General features: G+C 42.7%; 1 protein-coding gene across 3 annotated transcripts in view; it reads left to right on the plus strand.

Annotated features, from left to right (window-relative positions):
* The window catches only part of ASB11 (ankyrin repeat and SOCS box containing 11), a 31,650-nt gene extending 19,574 nt beyond the window's left edge, over positions 1-12,076 (plus strand). For all 3 annotated transcript variants that reach the window (XM_025184500.2, XM_006122821.4, XM_025184499.2), the window contains one exon: positions 10,449-12,076. In XM_025184500.2, coding sequence (XP_025040285.2) covers positions 10,449-10,573 — 125 coding nt within the window. In that variant the 3' untranslated portion in view covers positions 10,574-12,076. The remainder of the gene's footprint in view (positions 1-10,448) is intronic.
* The last annotated feature ends 11,510 nt before the right edge of the window (positions 12,077-23,586 follow it).

Consider the following 23,586-nt stretch of genomic DNA (forward strand, 5'->3'; position numbering starts at 1 on the left):
CCAGTGTGTATTAGCTTTTAGAAAAGACGTTGCTCTATAAACACCTATAATACAATAACATCACACATGATCAGTTGATTCAATTGTTTATCATTTGAGGATTAACTTCCTTGTCTTTATAGACCAGGAAACATTTGCAATTGATTTTGTGAGGTTTCCCTTTCAAAGTCAAATTTATTCAAACATCGAGAAAGGCAACATGGAGTTGGATTGTGGAAGAAAGAACCTGGTGCTTCCTTCCTCATTTGTTATTTTAGCGGCTTTATTTATCTAACAGGTAAAAATTAGACCTTCATTACCTTTGTGGGAAGATAAAATGATACTCCAGGAGGCATATTTGTTAGAAAGATCATTACAATGGTGTGTGGGGCATGAATCGAAGGGTGCTTAGTGTCATAAAAACCCAACTACATTTTTGCACCTCCAACTTGCCTGATCAAAGAAAAAATGAAAAAGGTACAAGTAGTAATACAACTGGAATACAACATGCTTGAAACTGACAGGAGATCAGATGCATACATTAGCAGCTACATCAACTGCTAATGGAACAAGTCCCTTACTTAAGCCTGTTAATTGGGACAAATATAGCCAACACCCAACCCTTCTGCCCCATGTTATTTTTGCTTCTTTCTTAATTTATCTAACAGCATCCCTGTGAGTGCCAAATATTTTTAGTCTATTGAACTTTCTGTCTGTGAATGTGAAGGGATCAGTTTCTCTGTGCACCTATGGGGATTCAGTGGGTTAACTAATTAGGAAATACTCTAGCATTTTAAGCCTGATTCTTCTTTACATGAGTGCCCCTTTATACTATGTCATGTACTTCTAGTTAGTACATGTTAGGTTGCAGACCTGCTACTAGCAGGTCAGGCTCTTGTATCATGTATGGCTTGGCTTGCAGAATCATAGAATCATATAATTATAGAACCATAGAGCTGGAAGAGACCTCAGAAGACCATCAAGTCCAGCCCCCTGCCCAAGGCAAGACCAATCCCAATTAAATCAACCTAGCCAGGGCTTTGTCAAGCCGAGACTTAAACACCTCTAGGGACGGAGACTCCACTACTTCCCTAGGTAACTCATTCCAGTGCTTCACTACCCTCCTAGTGAAATAGTTTTTCCTAATATCCAACCTGGACCTCTCCCACCACAACTTGAGACCATTGTTCCTTGTTCTGCCACCCATCACTACTGTAAATAGCCTTTCTCTATCCTCTTTGGAACCTCCCTTAAGGAAGTTGAAGGCTGCTATCAAATCCCCCCTCACTCTTCTCCTCTGCAAACTAAATAGACCCAACTCCCTCAGCCTCTCCTTGTAGGGCATATGCTCCAGCCCCCTAATCATTTTGGTCACTCTCTGTTGGACCCTCTCCAATACATCCACATCCTTCCTGTAATTGGGGGCCCAGAAATGGACACAATACTCCAGATGTGGCTTCACCAGAGCCAAATAAGGAGGAATAATCACATTTCTAGATCTATTGGCAATGCTCCTCTTAATGCAACCTAATATGCCATTAGCCTTCTTGGCTACAATGGCACACTGTTGACTCATATCCGGCTTCTCACCCACTGTAAACCCCAGGTCTTTTTCTGCAGAACTGCTACTTAGCCATTCAGTGCCCAGCCTGTAACAATGCTTGGGATTCTTCCATCCCAAGTGCAGGACTCTACACTTGTCCTTGCTGAACCTCATCAAATTTCTTGTGGCCCAATCCTTCAATTAGTCTAAGTAACTATGGACTCTATCCCTGCCCTCCAGCATATCTACCTCCTTTCTAGCTTAGTGTCATCCGCAAACTTGCTAAGGGTGCAATCCATCCCCTCATCCAGGTCATTAATAAAGATGTTGAACAAAACCAGTCCCAGAACCGAACCTTGGGGCACTCCGCTAGAAACTGACTGCCATCCTGACATCGAGCCATTGATCACTAGCCGCTGGGCCTGACCTTCCAGCCAGCTTTCTATTCATCTTACCGTCTATTTACCCAATCCACATTCCCTTAACTTGCTGGCAAGAATATTGTGGGAGACCATATCAAAAGCCTTGCTAAAGTCAAGGTATATCACATCCACTGACTTTCCCATAAGCTTCAGAACCTTCCTTCTCGGAGAGATACACCAGTGATGTGTTCTCTTTACAACAATTTAACAGACTGCTCAATGGTTAGTATATGTTCTGAAAATGTCTGTTATACATGGCACCACCTAGTGGCTGAACAGTATTTAATCACTCTCTCAGCCCAGCAGAAGAATCTGTCCTATCCCGTGGACTTTCCTTCTGCCCCACCATCCCCACAAATATGATTCAGTTCTGTGGGTTTCTGGAATCTTATTTTGCCGCCTCCGCCTGAAGGAGTATTTCCAACACACTGATATACAACATACTGATCTCATTGCTCCCCTCCATCAATCCCACAAGAGGAATGCTTCTATGTGGATCCCCACCAATGGACATAATGAAAGTCTTGATTTCTACATTGACTGTTTCCTCAAATGCGCTCAAGCTGACATTATCAGCAAACAACATATAACGTACAACCTCAGTCATGCAGAACACAATGCTATTCACAGCCTCAAAACCAATCCTAAAATCATACTCAAAGAGGCCGACAAAGGAGTCACCATGAACAAGACAGATTATGAACAGGAGGTGAACAGACAACTCACCAATACCAGATTCTACAGGCCTCTCTCCTGTGACCCCACTAAGGAATATAAAAAAACCATGAAAAATAACTGCTCATGACACTCCCTGATGCTGCTCAGGAACAAATTTATGCTAACCGCCCCCCCCCCAAATCCCGGACCAGGAACTTTCTATCTACTACCCAAAATACACAAACCTGGTAATCCCGGACGGCCCATCATCGGCACACTTACCACAGGATTATCGAGCTATATCGACTCCCTCCTCAGACCCTATGCTACCAGCACTCCTAGCTATCTTCGCGATACCATTGACTTCCTGAGGAAACTCCACAACATCAGTAGTCTTCTTGAAAATTCCGTCCTAGCCACCATGGGTGTAGAAACCTTTTACACCAACATTCCACATGAAGATGGATTACCGGCTACCAAGAACACCATCCCCGATAACACTGCACACCTGATTACAGAGCTCTGTGACTTTGTCCTCACCCACAACTACTTCCAATTCAGAGACAATTTCTATCTCCAAGTCAGCGGCACAGCCATGGGTACCCACATGGTACCACAATATGCCAACATCTTTATGGCTGACCTTGAACAATGTTTCCTCAGCTCTCGCCCCCTAACACCTCTACTTTACTTACGCTACATCAATGACATCTTCATGATATGGACCCATGGAAAAGAGACTCTTGAAGAATTCCACAAGGATTTCAACTTCCACCCTAATATAAACCTCAGCCTGGACCAGTCCACACGAGAAATCCACTTCCTGGACACTACAGTACAGTTAAATAATGGACAAATTTCCACCATCCTATATTGGAAACCCATCAACCACTACATTTACCTTCATGCTTCCATCCCAGACACATTTCTCAGTTGATTGTATACAGCCAAGCCCTACGATACAACCAGATTTGCTCTGACTCCACAGACAGAGACAATCACCTACAGGATCTTTAAGAGCATTCCTAAAACTGAAATACCCACCTGGAAAAGTGAAAAAACAAATGTACAGAGCCAAAAAAGTACCCAGACATGAACTACTTCAAGACAGACCCAAAAGAGAAAATAACAGAACTCCTCTTGTTGTTACCTACAGTCCACAACTCAGACCCCTCCAACGCATTATACACAATCTACAACCCATCTTGGAAAATGATCCCTCACTCTCAGAGGCCTTGGGAGAAAAACCTATTCTTGCTTACAGAGACAACCCCCTAACCTGAAATGTATTCTTTCTGGTAACCATACCACACAACCACATCATAAGCCTCCTGGAACACAGCCATGCAACCAAAAGAGATGCCAACTCTGCCCACATATCTATACTGTCAAGTATCAGAGGGGTAGCTATGTTAGTCTGATCTGCAAAAGCGGCGAGGAGTCCTGTGGCACCTTATAGACTAACTGAAGTGTTTGAGCATAAGCTTTTGTGGGCAAAGACCCACTTCGTCACATGCATCTGACGAAGTGGGTCTTTGCCCATGAAAGCTTATGCTCCAACACTTCAGTTAGTCTATAAGGTGCCACAGGACTCCTCGCCGCTTATATCTATACTGGTGAATTCATCACTGGAGCAAACAACATAAGCCACAAAATCAAAAGGTCATTTGACTGCACATCCAGTAATTTGATTTATGCCATCAAATGCCAGCAGTGCCGCACTGCTATATATATTGAACAAACTGGACAGTCTCTGTGGGAAAGAATCAGTGGACACAAATCAGATATACGTAAAGGAAACGTATAGAAACCTATTGGTGAACATTTTAACCTTCCAAATCATACTATGACAGATCTCCAAGTAGCTGTCTTGTCACAAACCAACTCTACGAGCCAGATCCACAGGGAAGCATTGGAATTACAGTTCATCCACAAATTCAATTCACATGCTAATGGACTCAGTCGTGATAAAGATTGGTTAGGACATTACCAATTTAACAACCATTGAAGGTGCTAACAGCTCTCTGAGTAGTATCCTTCCTGACATGGGAATCTATCTATTGACTTTGATTTTTATCTGCTTAGGTTTAAGTAACCATTCTCCAGATACTTACTGATGCCCTGTCTCTCACACCCCTTCCCTTATTCTTTCCCCCCCACTCCTCTTCCCCTCTCCTATTTATTTAGTGTTCACATCCCAAACTCATAACTCTGGTCATCTGAGGAAGTGGACTGTGCCCACGAAAACTCATGATACCATCTACATGTTTTGTTAGTCTATAAAGTGCTACCAGACCATTTGTTGTTGTTTTTTCAGTATTATATGGTTAGCATTCTATTCCATTAACATACGATTAGTGAAGAGCGGCGGTTCTCATCCTTCCCAGACACTTCTTTCAGGAGTCTTATTTGTCTTGCATAATTTAAATTTCACAACTCTTACAAAATCAGACATCATATACAAAAGTGTTACAGCACACTGTGACAGCAACAATTAAGTTTCTCTCCACATTGAGTCTATGCCTACTTTTCATTTTGATGGCAATCATAGCAGAAAATGAGACTTCACCATAATATGACCCAAAATGTAACAGAACATCCAAAGCAGTATTGCCAAGGTCAGTGTAGATTTTCTGTACAAAATGCCAGAACTGGATTAGAGTGGAGTCATTAAACTTCATTTGCAGACTATGGTCTTTACAACCCCTCAAGAAGATGTTCTTACTGACAGTCAGAGAGGTTATTGCAGTTAATCTCTGACAAAATGAATGGGTTTCTTACCCAGTTGTGTTGAGCTGAATGATGTTGAATGTTGGGGAAATATGACTTGAATTCAGAAGTCAAGTGGTCTAAATGATCTACTGTTATTTTTTTAACTTTGCTTTGCTCAATTTCCCCCGTGCCTACATCTGTGACATACATGTGAAGGAGTGGAAAATAGGTGTGAAGACTTTGTCTCTACATTTGGGCATCTAGAGTTCAATTTTCTTGGTAAAAGCATTCACTTTATCCTAGAGATTCAGAACATTAGTGTCATAGCCTTGCATGGACAAATTTACATCATTCAGCTTGCTCAATATATTTGCAGGGTAGGCAAACTGAGCTAACTACACAGTATTGTCAAATACAAGAGGTAAGAGGGGATGAATGTTCAGAAAGAAACCTGTGAAATTCTGTGCATAATTCAAACACTCCGTCAAGTATTTTCCTTCTTGAAAGTCAGTGAACCTGTGTGAAGCAACAGTTGATGTTCTGACTTCATCTCTTCACACAGAGCATGAAACAGGTGAGCACTGAGTGGCCTGGGCTTGATGTAGTTGAGTTTTTGACAGATTCATTTCAAACTTCATGCAGCTGAGAACTCATCCTTTGCAGCAAGTGCCTTTCTGTGTATGGTAAAAAGCACCCACTACTAAGCAGGACTTTCTTTCCTGTTCCTACTTACAAGTCCCTTTGCTTTCCCAGACACTGCAGCAGCCCCATTGGTGCAGAGAAATTTGCATACATTCCAACACAAATCATGTTTAGAAATAAAAAATCAGTTTAGAAATGTCCGCTGCAGCTGATATTGTTTTGCAAAAGTATAAAGGCAATATGTTGATATCAGTGTTTTCAAGGTATCGAACATAAGCAATCAGCTGAGCTTCTCCACTAACATCTGGGGACTCAAATTGAAGGACAAATGTTTTGGCCTTTTTAATTTTCTCCACAAATTTAGAGACTATCCTTTTCCATTTCTTCAGTTCTATGACATATAGTGTCATTTGATAAGGGTACTACCATTTTGAGGGTGTCGACTGCTTTTTTTTATAAAGTATGTTTTCTGCAAGCACCACAGCGGCAGGCAGAATCAGATCTCCTGCAACTGTATTTGGCATCTTTGATTTTGTTACAAGAAGAGAGACAGCATGCAAAATTTTGAGTGCTTTTTGTAAAGCTAGTGGAAGCTTTTTTTCATTTGTAGCTGGCATGTCTGGAACTTAGAGCTTTCTTTGAAAACTGGCTCAACTGCATGTACAAGGTGTTTTGCCTTCAAATGTCCTTCCAAATATGCTGCCTTTATACTGTTTTTTTTAATCAGTGTTTCTATGCAAATGACACACAATGCTTGAGGTGGATTGCAATTCAAGAATGTGAATCCAAAAGCAATATATTCCTTGCAAATCTGATTATGGGGTTTTTTCAGTAATTTTCAATTTCTTACAATGTTCACTGTTGCCATGATTGCTGCTTCCAGCTCCTCCTTTTAAAAATCTATCAACTTTTACATCACAACTACATAGGCACTATGACAACTTCAACCTAATTAATGTGCTTGCATGCATCAATTAATTACATTAGATGTGAGTTTTGTGTCTACACCTTATGTTACCATATAGACATATGATGTAGAGCAGTACACACAAATTGTATGAAAGTTCAGTTTGTGCTGACTTTACTAGTGCTGTTTATGTAGCCTGTTGTAAAACTAGCCAAATATCTACAGCCTCTCCCCGAGTTACGAATAAGTTACGGAACAAACATTTGGCCGTAACTCAATCCGTTCGTAATTCGGACCCCATTGAGTTACACACGACCGCGCTGTTCGTAAGTGCGGGTTGCGTTCGTAACTCGGGGACTGCCTTTACGACTGCTCCATGGGAGCTTTGGTCGTAAGTGCAAACGGTCGTAACTCGACCGTTTGTAACTCAGGGAGCGGCTGTAGATGAGTTGATGCCTCCCCCCAGAAAATGTCTGTGTACCCCCAAAGGTTCAAGTATGCCTGGTTGAGAGCCACTGGTATAAAGAGCTTAGTTTCAATGAGAACAGGGCCTTTATGAATCAATACAATTAGAGAATTGTTGTGCTTCTGTATCTCTACAGCATTTCATCCTGTAACAAGGTGACTTTTCTATGAACCAGAAACAGAATTTCTATTGATTTCAGTGCCTATAAGATCAGGCCATTTAGAAACTAATAGGAAAGTTCTGGGATGTGCCCATCCCAATAGGAATCACTCCTGTCACTACATTAAGTGTTTTAGAGGCTTTACTTTAACAAGCTCAATTGCCTTAGACCCTTGAAAAGTAGTTGTGCACTCTTCATGCTCTGCTCTGTCTTTCTTGTCAGTTGTAGGCAGTGCTGGTGCAAGACATGTCTGTACTTCACTCACCTTTACTGTCATTTCTTTCTCTGTACTCTCATTAGGGCTCTTGCAGGGAAGTGTCGATAGGCCCACTGCCCCGCAAGGGAGGGAAAGTGGTAATTATAAGAGCTTCTATGTGTTCTGCTTAGCTAGCACTGTCTGTTTGTGGGGCCCTGCTGACCCCTTCCTACCTCTTTCAACACAGTGAAACTCAGGCTGTGGCTCTTTTGCCTTGCTCCAGGCTCTCCCCGGGCAGGTTTTCCAACAATAGCTCCCATGTAAAGACCTACTCTGGCTCATGACAGTGTAAGTCTGCAAGTGAGTCTGGCTCTTTGTTTATTGATGATATATACACTAATACAGCCACCTTAGACAGACTAGATGAAATTCACCCCACTCAGAGGGCCTATCCATTGGCTTAAGACCTGGTTTGACCACCTAAGTACAGTATTTGGCCTTTGTGTTGGCTTTCTGCACAGAAGTGAATGTCACCCACTCATGAAATGTAATTTCCCCTTAATATCTTTCCCTTCCTAGTCCATTATTGGATCGGTTTCCACCCACAGCTTCTATTAGTCATCCAAAATCATTGCAGCTTAAACGTGATTATAACCCTGGTCAAGCACTTGTACATGTACGGTAGGAAACTTTTATATCTTTTGTTACAATATCTGGGGTTATCCGAACTAACTCAAAAATTATCTATATGGCCTGGTTTATAGTGGCACGAGCAAGTATAATGTTACTAAATCTACTACTCAAATGCTTTTTCTATCCAGACATAAACTGAGAGATTTAATGGAAATTTCCCTCTTTTCTATTAAATTTCCTCCAAATCCTATTTGATTTCTATTATCAGCTATTCAGCCTTTGTTTTCCTTACAGCAGGAGTGGGGAACCTTTTTTTGGGTCAAGAGCTGCACACAAGTGAGAAGCAAAAGAAGCGGCATGGGGGAGATGCTTGGGGGAAGGAGTGGGGTGGGGGCATGTTTGGGGTGGGGATGGAAGAGGAGTGCTAAGAGGCAGGGTGAGGGTGGAGCACAGGAAGAAAGGGGTGTGGGAGTTTGGGGGAAGAGGTGAATTTGGGGCAAGGACTGGGGCAGAGCCTGACAAATTACAAAGTTGGTACCTTTGCACATGACCATATTAGCTAAAGATCTAATATACTTGCACGCTTTCATGGTTCTCCATTTATCTCAAATGAAGAAACACAAGTCTGAATGTGCGCATGAAAATGCTTTTAGAATTCACAGTGTCAAAATTTCTAAACCAGTTTCCATAAAACAAGTCAAGTTTGAACAAAACACGTTCAAGCATTATTGATTTATTCATGGCTAATGTTTCTCGTATAATGAATGGTTTTTCTTTTGTTATGCAAACAGCTCAAAAATCTGAATGGAGTTTGCACAAACATTTCAGAGATGTTTAGGTCAGCAGGGTCCATTGTGATCATTCAGTTTGATCTCCGATAAGCCATTGAATTTCCCCCAAAGACTTTCTAAAGCAGGTCTTTCTGGGTGCGTTTACACTGCACCCATAGCTCATAATAAGCTACGCAATTTGAGCTATGCAAATTGTGTAGCTTATTTCGAGTCCATTTCAAAATAACCTGCTATTCTATAACATCTCTTACTCCTCATGTAAGGAGGTTTACAGGGACGTTGGAGTAGCAAGCCCATTATATTTCAAAATAACGGGCTTGCTGTTAAGACACAGGATACCTCCAGTATCCCGAAGTGTCACTGCAGTGTAGATGTAGCCTCAGAAAATATCTAATCTTGATTTAAAAATGGGCAGTGATAGAAAAATCACCATGACCCATGTTCCCTGTAAGATGAGTGCTTTTGTAACACCAACATGCAGAACCAAACCTGGGACCTCTGGAGCTTAGTGCATGAGCCTCTACTGATTGAGTTAAATTTATATTTTCTCTCTGTGTGTGTGTGTGCGCGCGCGTGTGCTCCTGCTTCCCATGGGCAATCTTTTTTTAAGGAAGTTATGACCAGCTTCAAAAGAGTTTATAAGGAGTCTTGCCTTCCAGCCAGGAGTCAGATCTAAAGCTGGTTAATACTGGCCCAGCAACATTGTAATCAGTATAACTCTGCTGATTATTACCAGCTGACCAGTTGACTTTTTACTGATACGGGTTGCTACCATTCCACCTGGAAAGCTGAAAACAAACCACGAATTTTGTAAGTATGTCGCCTATAGATTGTCATAAATGAAATGCTGCATGGGATAACATTTCTTTCTGACAAGCACAATCTGGATCCTTAATGGGTTGTCTGTGTCATTACAAATGCTACTATTCACTTTTTATCTCCAAAGTGTACTTTGGTTCATCTTTTCTTCATCCCATAAGAATGAGACCCATACATTCCAACAGAACCCCTATTCACCATAATGCTAACATGTATTTATATGTTTTAATGTTTAGTCATGTATTTAGACTCCTAAGGTACTTATCTAGCTGGCACTCAACACCATGCTATTAGTATTTCAGCTCTGGAGAAGGACTCTTTAAATGTATAGCAAACTAACAAACAAACAGGAGGGACATTGTAATTTAATAGAGACATCACAGCAAAGGATTTTCCCTCAAATCTCTCTTTTGATTTAAGGGAATTTGTTAGGTTTGATCTGATTTTTAAAGCTTCACTTGTATTCTGTTAGTTTTTTAATGTATACTTATAGATTTTTTTCTTTTTCTCTTATTTTCCAGGTCCTGCCAGCCTTGCCCAACTATGTCGGTTGTGTATCAGGAAGTGTCTGGGTCGCTCATGCCTTTATGTAGTCCACAAGCTGAATCTTCCTGAGCCACTTGAAAAATTTCTTTTATATCGATAGCTCCACGAGTGTCTATGAGATGATCGCCAGGGGAGGAACAGAATGCCTGTTTACCACAAATATATCAAATCAGGGTGAAAAATGAAGACATCATTTACTGCTTATAATAGGTACCAAACTACTTTACTGCTGACATAACAGGACTCCCTGACACAGTACTTCTATATGTTGAAGCCACTGGAAACTGTTTTGTAGCCCAGTGCATCTTACCATGGAAAGGATACCCTCACACTTCAGAGTTAGTCCACTGATCTTAGATAAGAGATTCACATACACAAACTACTGATTTATATGGGTGTGCTTGTGTAGGGGGGAGAATTAATACACCCAAACAGCTGATTGTGGGCAGATATCATAGAATACTAGAACTGGAAGGGACCTCGAGAGGTCATCGAGTCCAGTCCCCTACCCTCATGGCAGGACCAAATACTGTCTAGACCATCTCTGATAGACATTTATCTAACCTACTCTTAAATATCTCCACAGATGGGGATTCTACAACCTCCCTGGGTAATTTATTCCAGTATTTGACTACCCTGACAGTTAAGAATTTTTTCCTAATGTCCAACCTAAACCTCCCTTGCTGCAGTTTAAGCCCATTGCTTCTTGTTCTATCCCCAGAGGCCAAGATGAACAAGTTTTCTCCCTCCTCCTTATGGCACCCCTTTTAGATACCTGAAAACTGCTATCATGTCCCCCCTCAGTCTTCTCTTTTCTAAACTAAACAAACCCAATTCTTCCAGCCTTCCTTTATAGATCATGTTCTCTAGACCTTTAATCATTCTTGTTGCTCTTCTCTGGACCCTTCCCAATTTCTCCACATCTTTCTTGAAATGCGGTGCCCAGAACGGGACACAATACTCCAACTGAGGACTAACCAGCGCAGAGTAGAGCGGAAGATGTGTGTGTGGGGTATGCAAACCACCTTAAATATGATTCAGTTATGTCAACTACTCTATGGCAAAACTGTATCAAAATTCTGAGACTGAAGAAACTCATGCTGAAGAAGTTTAAATTAAGCCACAAGAAATAACTCATTTTCTCCTGTCTTTCCTTTCAAGTGCAGCAAAAGTGTACATGAATCCCAGACTTTAAGATTTCAGGAAATAAAACCTTAAATAAAAATATCAAAGGAGAATGGAGCCCCCAAAGATTAAACACATTTAAGGGGTGGTAGGTTCTTTCCTTCTGTCATTCCCACTCTGTTTGGCTCTCAGCAACTTCATTAGTGAAAGAACTCTTAAACTTTATTATGGCTTTAGCCTTCCCATTATTAGTTCAAAAGCCTGTGGGCTAGGAAAGTGAATAAAGTCTAGACAGAAGGCATACTTTAAGTTTTGTTTTGTTTTGACCAGAGGTTGGTTGATTAATGGAAGGAGTATTTCTTCAGTCTCAGAGTTTAGGTACACTTTTGCCATAAACATGGGGTAGTGATGGCTCATTTAGGGTACGTCTAAACTACATGCCTCCGTCGACGGAGGCATGTAGATTAGCCAGATCGGCAGAGGGAAATGAAGCCGTGATTAAAATAATCGCGGCTTCATTTAAATTTAAATGGCTGCCCCGCTCTGCCGATCAGCTGTTTGTCGGCAAATCGGGGCAGTCTGGACGCGCCGCGCTGACAAAGAAGCCTTTCTTGATCGGCACAGGTATGCCTCGTGAAACCAGGTTTACCTGTGCTGATCAAGAAAGGCTTCTTTGTCGGTGCGTCGCGTCCAGACTGCCCCGATCTGCCGACAAACAGCTGATCGGTAGAGCGGGGCAGCCATTTAAATTTAAATGAAGCTGCGATTATTTTAATCGCGGCTTCATTTCCCTCTGCCGATCTGGCTAATCTACATGCCTCCGTCGACGGAGGCATGTAGTCTAGACACACCCATAGATTCACCAAAGCTGAAGAGGGATTCCAGCTTCATTTTGTTATCTGAACGTGTTAAGGGTTTCAGGAAAAACAATACATGTTCAGTCTCTGACCAAACAGTTTTCAATATAAGCCACAAAGGAAAATAAAAAGAAATAATGTGAGAAACAGGCATGGTCTAATGCAATGGTTCTCAACCTTTCCAGACTACTGAACACCTTTCAGGAGTCTGACTTGTCCTGTGTACCCCTAAGTACTTCTGTTTGTGAAAACTAGTGTGAATGCAGGACTGGAAGCAAGGAACTCCTGAGCCTTAACCATTGCTCTGACAGAAGCAATATCTTTGACTTTGGACTTGTCACTTAACCTCTTAAGGCTATGTTTACACTATGGAGTTTTTCTTGGATACTGGAGGTATCCCGGAAAAACTCCACTGCATCCAGGGAACATGTCTGCTCTTCTGAAGTTTTTTTCAGAAGATCAGACACGCTCTTTCAGAATCACTGTATTCCTCATTTTATGAGGAATAAGGGCTCTTGCAAAAGAGGAGGTTTTTCCGATATTTGGCCCAGTGTAGATGGGCCAAATGTCGGAAAAGCCTCTTCCAAAAAAGAATCAGAAAAAGGTACTCAAATTGCAGAGTGCACTCTGTGTACCTTCCCCCCCAAAAAAACAATCACCTAGCAGTGTAGATATAACCATAGCTGCAGTTTGCTATCTGTAAAATGGGAATATGTCATTTCAGCGCACAGAAGATGAAAAGTGCTAGATATCATTTTTTCCCTCAGATCAAGCAAAACAGACCTGGGATGTTATAACTGAAGTTAAGTGCATTTTCCTGCCTGTAAAAATAGTCTGTCTGCACAGTTTGGATTTTTTCCCCATTGCCATTAATAGCAAGAGTGATTTTAAAGGGTCAACAAAGTTTTCACTGAATGTAAGTATTTCCTCATATGACACAGGGCATACGTCAGGGCATTCTGTGAGTTGAATTAGCATTTGGTGCAAACTTTCAGGACCTCTCAAAACCTGAAAAGACTGTGTTCTTTTTCTGTCAATGTCACTCTCCTTATCTTTATCTAACCTGCCCTATTTTAGAGCATCAGAACATCTATGTGACATCTGGTATCTAAATGGAGAGCCAGACACCTAGCTGATATCAACTGTCATAGTTCCATTGAAATTAGGTGAGCTACAACAATTTAGCTGAGCTAGGATCTGCTTCAGAGTGTATAATAAACACTTGTTTTTCTTACATGTGCAGCAATTAATACAATATGTAATTTACATGGACTTTAATTTAAAAGAATATATATTCCTTGTAGGAATGCAAATCCTAAGCAGTAACTCTGGAAGGTATGCATTCTGTAGTATCAGTTGCTACTCGCTAATTATAGTTAAAACTATCTTCCTGTCATAAAATCAGATTTTAACCCCACACCTCATCTTTCCCCCAAATGCTGTTCTTCCTGAAATTTCACCTGCCATATCTTAGTTCCAAAAACAGGTTTTTGAGAAGTTTGGTTAAAAAAAAAATCAGAAAACAAAATTTACAGTTAGGATGTCTTGAAATGAAATTAGAAGTTCGCTTGATATGGTGTCCAAACTTTTTTTCTCTAATCTAATGATTGCCTGGTCTAAAAAACTTTGTAATTTTGTTGACTGTATTTTGTTTTGTGACAATTTACAGAACTATTGCTCTGGACAGTGGTGGGCAAAATATGGCCCGTGGGCCAGATCCCACCCCCACCCACGCTGCAGGATCCAGCCTGCGAGAGCCTCAGCCCAGCTCCCTACCTGCCCTGCATCCTGCTCAGAGCAGCTTTCTGAGCTTTGCAAACCTGGGGAAAGGGGAAAGAGGCTTTTGCACACTACCCCCAGCACAACCATGCAGCTCCCAATGACCAGTTTCTGGCCAATGGGCGCTGCCTATTTTCAGGACAGGAAGTGTGCAATATGCTCCTCCCCCATCTCCATAGGCTCGTAGCATTCAGAGCAGCACACGTGGCCCTCACCTTAGTGAGGAACCTGCTGGGCATGGCTGCTGGCCCCTCCTACTCTCCTCTTCCAAGTCACAACCCTTTCCAGACCCTGCACCCGCTCTTACACCCTTCATCCAGCTCATAATGCTCTCCTGCACCCATACTCCTTTCCGAATCCTGCATTCCCTACTTCACCCCAGTCTCCTGCTGCAGGTCACAACCCCCTCCTTTACCCAAACTCCCTCCCAGATCTGACACCCCCTTCTGCACCCTAATTCCTTAACCCTTCTACACCCAACCTCCATCCCAGACCATGTACCTTCTCCATTAATAACATGGAAGAGTGCAGCTCTTGATCTTACCAAATTCTTGGAGTGGCCCCCCATCACAGGGTATACCCCTAGCATGGGGTGCACCCCCCCTTACGGTCCCGTCGCCTGCTCTATCAGAGTGACTACAACCCCAGCAGTCCCCACATAAAAGTCCAGGCCCTCTATCAGGGCATATACAGTATTTGCGGCCTACCTCCGGGAAAGGCCTCTCCTGGCTGGGGGTGATTGCCCAGGTGCGGAAAGGAGTACTGGGGGGACCCGGGCCCTCTCTCTCCACCGGGTCCCAGCCCAGGGCCCTGTAGGCAGGGACTCTTGCTCCTGCCTGCTCAGTGGGGCATCCGGCCGAGCTGTGATAGCAACCCCTTGCTCTGGGCTGCTTCCTACACCCTGGCACCCCCATAGTCTGTCCGCCTCGGCGTCTGTCCTTACCGGGGCCAGGGCTGGCAGTGTAGGTGGTCTGGTCCCTCAGGTGAGGTTGGCTGCTGGCTGCACTCTCGGAGGCTGATGCGGGCCCTCGCTCTGGCCTCAGCTGCTGCTGGAACACTGGGGTTGTGGCCTGGGCCCTCCTACTCTCCAGCTGCCTCCTCTCCTGCCTTTATATGCTGGCTCTGCTGGGAGCATGCCGAGCAGGGCTGGAGGGGCGGGGCTCTTTCTGTCAGCTGGGCCTGGGCTGCTCCCAGCCCTTCAGTGTGGGGCCGTTTGCCCCGTCACACCCCCCATCAAAAATTATTCCCCACCTCTGGCTTAGGACATTGCAGTATGTGGTCTTTTAATTCCTCCCTCCCTCCCCCCACTATATCCCTTACATCATCTACCCAAATCTGCTGTTTGGGTGAATCATCTTTCATGAGGACAAAGGAATTGCTGTGCTGGAATATCTAGTGGTCCATCTAGTCTGATATTCTTTTTTTCCAACAGCAGCAAACATCAGGTGGTTCAGGGAAAAGTGCAACAAATTAGTGGGTAATTATGTAATTTCATGCCCCTAGGGCTAGTTTCTTTTGTAATCACAGGCAGTTTGTATTTGCCTTATGCTTTAAAGCATGAGGTGGAATCGTGGAAGTTCTTCATTATCCATATAATGATATGATAATTTTTTGGTAGGGAACAAACACCATATCTTTTATTAGACTAACTTCTGTTGGTGGGAGAGACAAGCTGTTGTGCTTATATACAGAGCTTATCTTCAGCTGAAATTGGTCCAAATAAAAGATAATACCTCGCCCACCTTGTCCCCGCCTATGAAAAGTAGTTATGTGGTAAATCAGCCAATTTCTACTGTTTGTTTTTCTGCAAGATGAACAAAAATAAGTGTACCCTAGTGGGCTATAAGTGAATACTCGAGGAAAAACTTGCATACCTCCAAGCTCCTCAAATCACAGATACAAATTCCTGCTTTCTGAATGGCTTGTCAGTAGTGAACATGGCCTTTTCCTGGATCAATAAGTAAAACTCCTTGTATACATTTTTGTTTAAAAGGGAAAAAGTGGTATACTGCTGAACTCTGTATAATTAACAGGCTGTAAGATATTTCCAGGGTAGAAATTCCATTTGTGTATATATAGCAATATACACTGCATGTTGGCTTCATACACAATGATCAGTATGCCCTTCTTGGGCTAATTAGTCTTCCTGTTCAAGTAAAATTAATTTATTATTCAACTGTTCATTATTACATGGTTCTTTCTATCCGGCTAACAGTTTATGATGTCTTTGTGTATTTTGTTTAGAAAATAGTTTTTTTTCTTTGCACAAAACAGTTACTCTTCATTGTGAATTTTTTAAAATGATCTTCAGTAGATATGTAATAGCTAATAGAGTATATTTCACAAAGAACTGTTTGTCTGGCTTTATTTTTATTTCTGGAAAAATACCTTTATCCTTAAGCTTCTTGACAATTGTAGAAACTCCTAAAACAAACTTGGTGGTGGAAGGGAAAGAAATCATATTTAGGATGAACATATTTTCCTATACTGAGTATTGGACAACTGGTAAAATTACTTATGTTCAAGAGAGTTGAATGACAATCAATCAGAACTATGCAGTACAAACTTTCAAATTAGCATCAAGTTGACCGAGCCCCTGGTAAAAGAAATATTATGTAGCTGGAGTCTTTTTAATTACCTTCTTATTTTTAAGCTTTGCACATTGAGTGGTGACACACACACATGTTGCCATACTCCTTTCTCACACCCGGATGGGGGTGACTGACCAGCCTGACCCAACCTCGGCTCAGTGCTCTTCCCTCTCCATGCCTGGTGCAAGGCCCCTGGGATAGATCCGCTTCTCCTGGTATCTGGTGCTGCAACCAGCCCCCTCCACATATCTGTCAGGATTCATGCAAGAATGAGGCAAGCAGGAGCCTTTTGGTATTGTGCATGAGGGAAGGGCCGGGACGGGATGGGATGGGAACTGCTTCCAGCAGATTGTGAATACTGGAATATTGGTTGAGCTCAGGACTTTTAGAACAGACAGAGAAGATGTGGTGATGAAAACATCCAATACTTTAATGAAAATGGAATAATCAGTTGCTATGTTTGGGACATTCCAATTTAATTGTAATACAATGTACCTACTATTCAGACTGATCTTCATGAATCAGTTGCTTCTGAGTAAAGATCACCCTAAAACACTATAAAAATCAGAGGAGCTACTGTACATTTTCACAATCTCTCAGTCTTACTCCGTGCAAGATGGAATATTTTCAAGCCACTGGCCCAGCAGGCATATTTCTTTGCTTTCTATTTGTATCTCCTCATCCTGCAGTGTGATACCTGCTTTTAACAGTTTCTAACAGTTTCCTGCTCTCTGCAGCCTGAGATGTATATAAAGACACATTGTTTTAAGTTTGTCTCCAAAGCTTTGTGCCTTTCATCAGTGAATACCTGTCACAGAATAATCAACCCCCAATACCCAGACCGGCTCCTCATTAGGAAGAAGATCATTTTGATTAGTTATTGCCATTCGTAACATTACTGTAGATTCAGAGCTGACAATACACTTATGAGGTCTCAGACAACTGTACCCTGCCAAAGTCTGACATTTGTCAATCATAATTTGTGTCAAGAGTATGGCAAGTCATTCACAGGAAAGTTTTCTATAAAAAATCCCAGCAAGTAATATATCAGTTTGGTCCCAAAGGAATTACACCTAGCAGGTGAATAACTGGAGTACATTTAGACAAGGCAGGCAATTCCACTCTGATATTGATGCAGAATCTCTTTCTTGCTTCATACAAATGAAGTTACAGTCCTCGCTACCCTTGTGCAGGAGTGAAGGACTGGAAGCCCCTGGGGTTGGGATGCTGCAGGGCAGGACTGAATTCAGATGGGCATGCGATCTGTCAATCAGTTGGCAGCACTGTGTATGGTGGCGCACCTTTTACAGTCTATCTCATGTGTCAGAGACACAATGGTAGGGCTCCGGTTATTGCACTTGAGCAACTTTAAAGAGAGAGTATCACAATACACTACAGCTTCTGCTAGGTCTTTCCTACCTTTTTGGTAAAGCATGTGTAAGTAATATATGCCCTATTTCCCATCATGCCTTGCCAGAAGCTAGGACTACAGTTATGTGTCAGAGTAGACTACTGTTCCCATTCTGCCCTGCTCTCCTGGGTATCAATAAGAGAGTGCCCAAGAAACAGAATTGTCTTTGCTTCAGCTGACTCTGCTCTTGGCCTTGGACCTTCAGCTGTAAATCAGTAGAACAGGCAGTCTTGCATCACCTTATGTCAATTTCCCACAAACACTTTCCTTCCCCTCAATCCCATCATTTTCCTGCTTTGACAGACAGGTTTCTTATAGGCAAACGTGGGTTTAGGTGCTACTTGCCCAAGAGTGTCCCTCTCATTAAATGCCTGTATACTCCTTAGTATACTCTTCAGGAAATGTCTCTCATTCCCTCAGGATTGGCACAGACAATTCAGCAATTCCTAACCTAGGTTACAAATGAGGTTAGGTACTCAAGCCATAACAAAATGAGGGTCTGCTGCTTCAAGTTCCACTCAATCAGGATGTCCATCGCAGTGTCGACCTATTCTAACAGTCAGGTGAGTTCATAGGACAAAAGAAGTGGAGTTTGAGGTAGAGACGGAAACTGTCAGGTTGGTGGATGAACCTGAAGAAGCTTCAAAACCTAAAATTCAGCAAATTACAAACATTCTTCATATCAAACAAAAAGTTTATTTTATTGTAGTGGTGTTTATCAGCTCATGAATACAGATGATCACATCTGACTGTGTTTCAGGAGAGGCTGTGACATGGGATTATTCTCTGTAGCAGACACTAATCAAAATAATTACAGAACTTCTTGCTGTGAGCGTCTTTAGTGTAACAGTTTCTTTGTTTTGTTTAGTTTTAAAAAACTGGATGTCTTTCCAATCCCGAGAGGCAATTTTTTCCTGCATCTTAGTCATGAGGACCCTGTGTAGACTGAAAACTAAGGACTCCAGTGAGGCCAGCCATTTTAATAAATTGAGAATGATTTGGCACCAATGCAAAGTTTTACAACCTACTTATATAGAGGGGATGCACAGCAATTGCACAATTGCCATGAAAAATTGCTGCAACATTTAGTGTGCAATCCTGTGTGAAGATCTCATGCTGATGCTACCCGCATCTTGCTGACTGGCAAAACAGCAACACGCTTTAAGGCATAGATCTAGGTCCTTTGAACTCAAAGGGTGCTTCCTAGTGACTTTACTACAGTAGGGATTTGATTTGGTTCTAACTAAATGACATTAGCTCTGTTTGTTGGTATAAATTGTGAGACTCTCCTTCCTTGAATGCAACAAGCCTTTGTAAGGCAAACAGTAACCGGAAACAGACTTTTGTTCACACCTCCAGTTAGAGCACAGAAAGGCTAATTTCTCATAGGAAGAGAGGATGTTTACAGAGGGAAGTTCTGTGAGAGTGGAGGAGAGGGACGGGGGGGAGGGAGGAGGTGTTGCTGTTGCTTCAGAAGAACAGCCAGCATAGGGTGGTCTTTTTTTATAAAACCACCACCACCAGCTCTGGAAAAGAAATTTTTTTGGTGGCTAAGGACTACTAGAGCACAAAGCTTTTTTCCCCATGAGATCTGACAAGATTCCAAACATCTTAAGGGGCTGAGTGTTCCGAGTTTTGATGAGACCCATTGGAGAAAAATGCACGCTCTGAAGGAAGGTGGCATTGGTGATTTCTGTATATGACAGTTTTTGCTTCTGTGTCAGTGTTGGAGCAGTATCCTAGCAATTGGAAGGACTGGTTCAAAACCATCATACTGAGTGCATGTAGTTATTAAAGATTCCATGACATAGTCTGTACAGGAGCAATGGTCCTTGTGTGCTGGCCAAATTCTAAGTTGGGCAACAGCATTCTGCTTGTTTAAATTTTCCCTTCATTTGAAGTTCTTCCTCCCTACCATTTGGAGACTTTCAGAGTGTTGCTGGGCATTAGAATGGGTGAATGATACAAATCTATTGAGATGAATATTCATTCAGCCTGAACTATGAATTTCAGCCATGTTTGCACCACTCCTTGTGACCATATATATACACCTGTGCTAGTCATATTTGTCTTTCATGCTTGAAATATTAATCAAATGTGATTTTTTAATTCTCTTGCTGCAAACATTTGCACCTGAAACCTGATAATTAGTGTTATGCACATCCAACCAGGAAACAGAAATACAACTATAGAGAACCTCCGACAGTGGGCCCAATAGCCTCACTAGGCCCCTGGGCAAGGCAGAGGTAGCCTGCTCCATGCCCCTGGAAGGGGCAGGACCTCAGACGGAAGGGGCAAGGCTGGGGCTATGCAGACCTCAGCGCTACTCGGAGAGCACTGTGTCTTCCCCAGGAAGCCCTCAGTGCTTCTTGGAGCATGTTGCATGATTTAAAAGGCCCAGGGCTCCAGCCACTGCCACTACTGCAGTAGCAGCAGTTGGGAGCACCAGCATGTTTTGTATTACTGAGCCCTGGGGCAGTTGCCCTCTTTGCCCTCTCTCCCACCCCCTTTAAAGTTATGAACACCATTGTTACAAACTATCCAGACTGCCACATGCCTCAGTTGGAACTGGAAGTCCACAATCAGGTGGCAGGAGAGACAACCACCCCCATAATCTCCCCCAGAAGAGCAGTGTGTTAAATGTAAAAACAAAACAAAGGAAAAGCAGCATTTTAATTCTGCATAGTAAAGTTTCAAAGCTGTATTAAGTGACTCCTCAGTTGTAAACTTTTGCAAGAACAGCCAAAACATTTTGTTCAGAGTTATGAACGTTTTGGAGTGCTGAACAGCTTCTCTTGCCAAGGTGTTCATAACTGAGGTTCTGGGTGTCTTCTATGACCAAGACCAACTAGCAGCCAGAGCTCAGATTTCACTTATTGAATAGCAAAAAAGAGAGTAAATAATCAGTGAAAAAAATCATTGATTAGTTTGGAATAATTAATACATTTGAAGAAAATCATTGGGATTAGCTTGCAGGCAATCTGTGAACAGAAAAGAGCGAAAAATCATTGAATGAATTATTATTCACTACCTACTTGCTTCAACTTTGCTCTGCTCTTTTGAACAGCTGTCGTGTTGATATACGGATCGTTCTTTTTGGGAGGTGGCGAAGGTGATTTCTGTAGATAGCCAAGCTGCTATAAAACTTTAGGACCCTGCAGGATAAAGGGTGCTATATAAATGAAAAATAGCACTGCAATTATTAAAAACTCTGGTTTGCATGTGTATTCGCTCTTTTTCTAGGTTGGCTATAAAGTTGTGAAGAGTTTGACCTGACTTCTGGGTTTATATTTATGCATGTTGCCCAGGTGGTAGCATTTGAAATTTTTCCATTAAAAAGACACTGCAACAAGTACATTAAACTAGCAGGAGTTTTCCTCCTATACTCTGCATCTGACAAGAGACCCTGAGTATGTCTACACTTCAGTCCAAGGTGTGACTACCACTCAGGGAAACACTCCTGTTTAGTACAGCCAAAAATAGTAATTTGGAAGTGATGGTGGGGATGTCATCACAAGTACCTACTGGTACCTACTCACACAGCTGAAATCCAGGCTGAGAGAGTTACATTACCATTTTTAGCCATGTCAGTATAGGCTAAGAGATCCCCTTGAGCCTGTCGTTTGATGGGCTGACCATATCACTCAGCCCACCTACATGCTCTCGGGGTGCCCCACCACCCTGTTCTGCTCTGGTTTTGCCAGCAAAGGCAGAGTTGGGGTGTGAGGGGGGCGACTCAGCACCGCAGCATCACCAGCCAGCTGTCCTGGGAATTAGCTCTTTCACGCCTTTGCTGGGTGCCTTCCTCCAGGTGGTGTCTCCCCTCTTTCTTCTGGTCACGGCATCCTTTTCAGGACACTGCCCTCTGGCAGCACCCACACCAGTCTCTGGGCCCCCTTCTGTGAAAAGTTGTTACTCCACAGGCCGTGTTTCAGGCCTGGCAGCCGTGGAGCGTATTGGACCCGAACTCTCCTTGCCCCGCCTTGCTTCCCCAGCGCTGCTTTCACTCCGGGGATCCTCCTGCTCCTCTAGCAACTAGGCCCTCCCTGCTCTCCTCCCAGAGCAGCAGTTTGACTTCCTTCTCCCTCCAGGCATCCTTCCTTTTATAGGCCCCAGCTGGGCCCTAATTAATGAGGCCTGCCTCAGCTGGGGCCTTACTCTCAACCCTTGCTCCGGGCTGGGGTTTGACCTTAAAGGGCCAGTGCAGGGCAAGCGCCCTGTCACATGGGGCAACAGCCCTCCCCCAACAGAGTGACACAGACACTGAGAGCAGCTCAGCTCTGAAGAGGGCTCAGTTACAGGGATTTGACAGCATCCAGGAGCACAGCATCAAATAGGACCCAAACCAGTGTTTCCTCTAAGCTGCAGGGCAGCACAACTTCACAAGTGATTAATCACACCTGCTGATTGACTGACTGGGCAGGGCTGATTGATCACCTATGATGCTATGCGCCCATGCTAACCTAAAATCAACAAAACATGCCAGTTAAATCTACTATACTAAGAGAAATTGTTACAAATCATAATTTCTCACCCCAGTCCTTATTTCATGTAAAATGTTTCAGGTCAGAGCTGATCTTTTTTCTCACCTAAACCCAGCTGCTTCTTTCTCCTCCCATTCTCATTCAGGTCTCTTCTTGTGATGGGGAGCAGCCTGTGAAGCCAGCTGAAGACAATCATACTTTGCTTCCCATCCCTCAAATAGAATTGTCCCAGGGCAGGAACTCTTTATTCATGTCTCCCCTGACTGGGAAAGTACAAAATTGAAGATGGATTCCAGCACTAGGTGACATGGTCAGATGTCTTTGTAGGACCAACCACAATCCAGGCTTCTAGGAAAAACAAAACTATTCATTGCCTTGAGCACAAGGCCATTAAGTTCCTTAAGCACCAAAAAGCTAGGAGTACAGGATCTGTCGAAAAATCACCCCGCTGTTGGCAGAACTGTGGTTAAACCATGGTTTCAGTTTTGAAATGGTGCTTGATTGAAACAGCGCCAAGACAGAATTATGCAAATGAAGCATGGGATATTTAAATCCCCACTTAATTTGCACTTTCAAAGTGTTTTATTTGCATCCCTCTGCCAACAGAGGGGTTCAGTGTAGCCACAGCCTAGAAGACCTCGTTTAATAAACAAATGTACAGTCCATTTTTCTAACTTCATAATCGAGAAAGATACAGGCACACAAATAAAATATACACATTCAGGGGATTACTTGAATATTCTCATATGTATATTCATAGTCATGTTCATGTTTATATTCATGTTCAAAACCATATTTCCTTAAAAATATGGGGGTAGAGTGTCACATGGCAGATAGAGACAGTGTGGGTATGTCTACCCAGTTAC

Source organism: Pelodiscus sinensis, chromosome 1, assembly GCF_049634645.1.
Source record: "Pelodiscus sinensis isolate JC-2024 chromosome 1, ASM4963464v1, whole genome shotgun sequence".
NCBI lineage: Eukaryota > Metazoa > Chordata > Testudines > Trionychidae > Pelodiscus > Pelodiscus sinensis.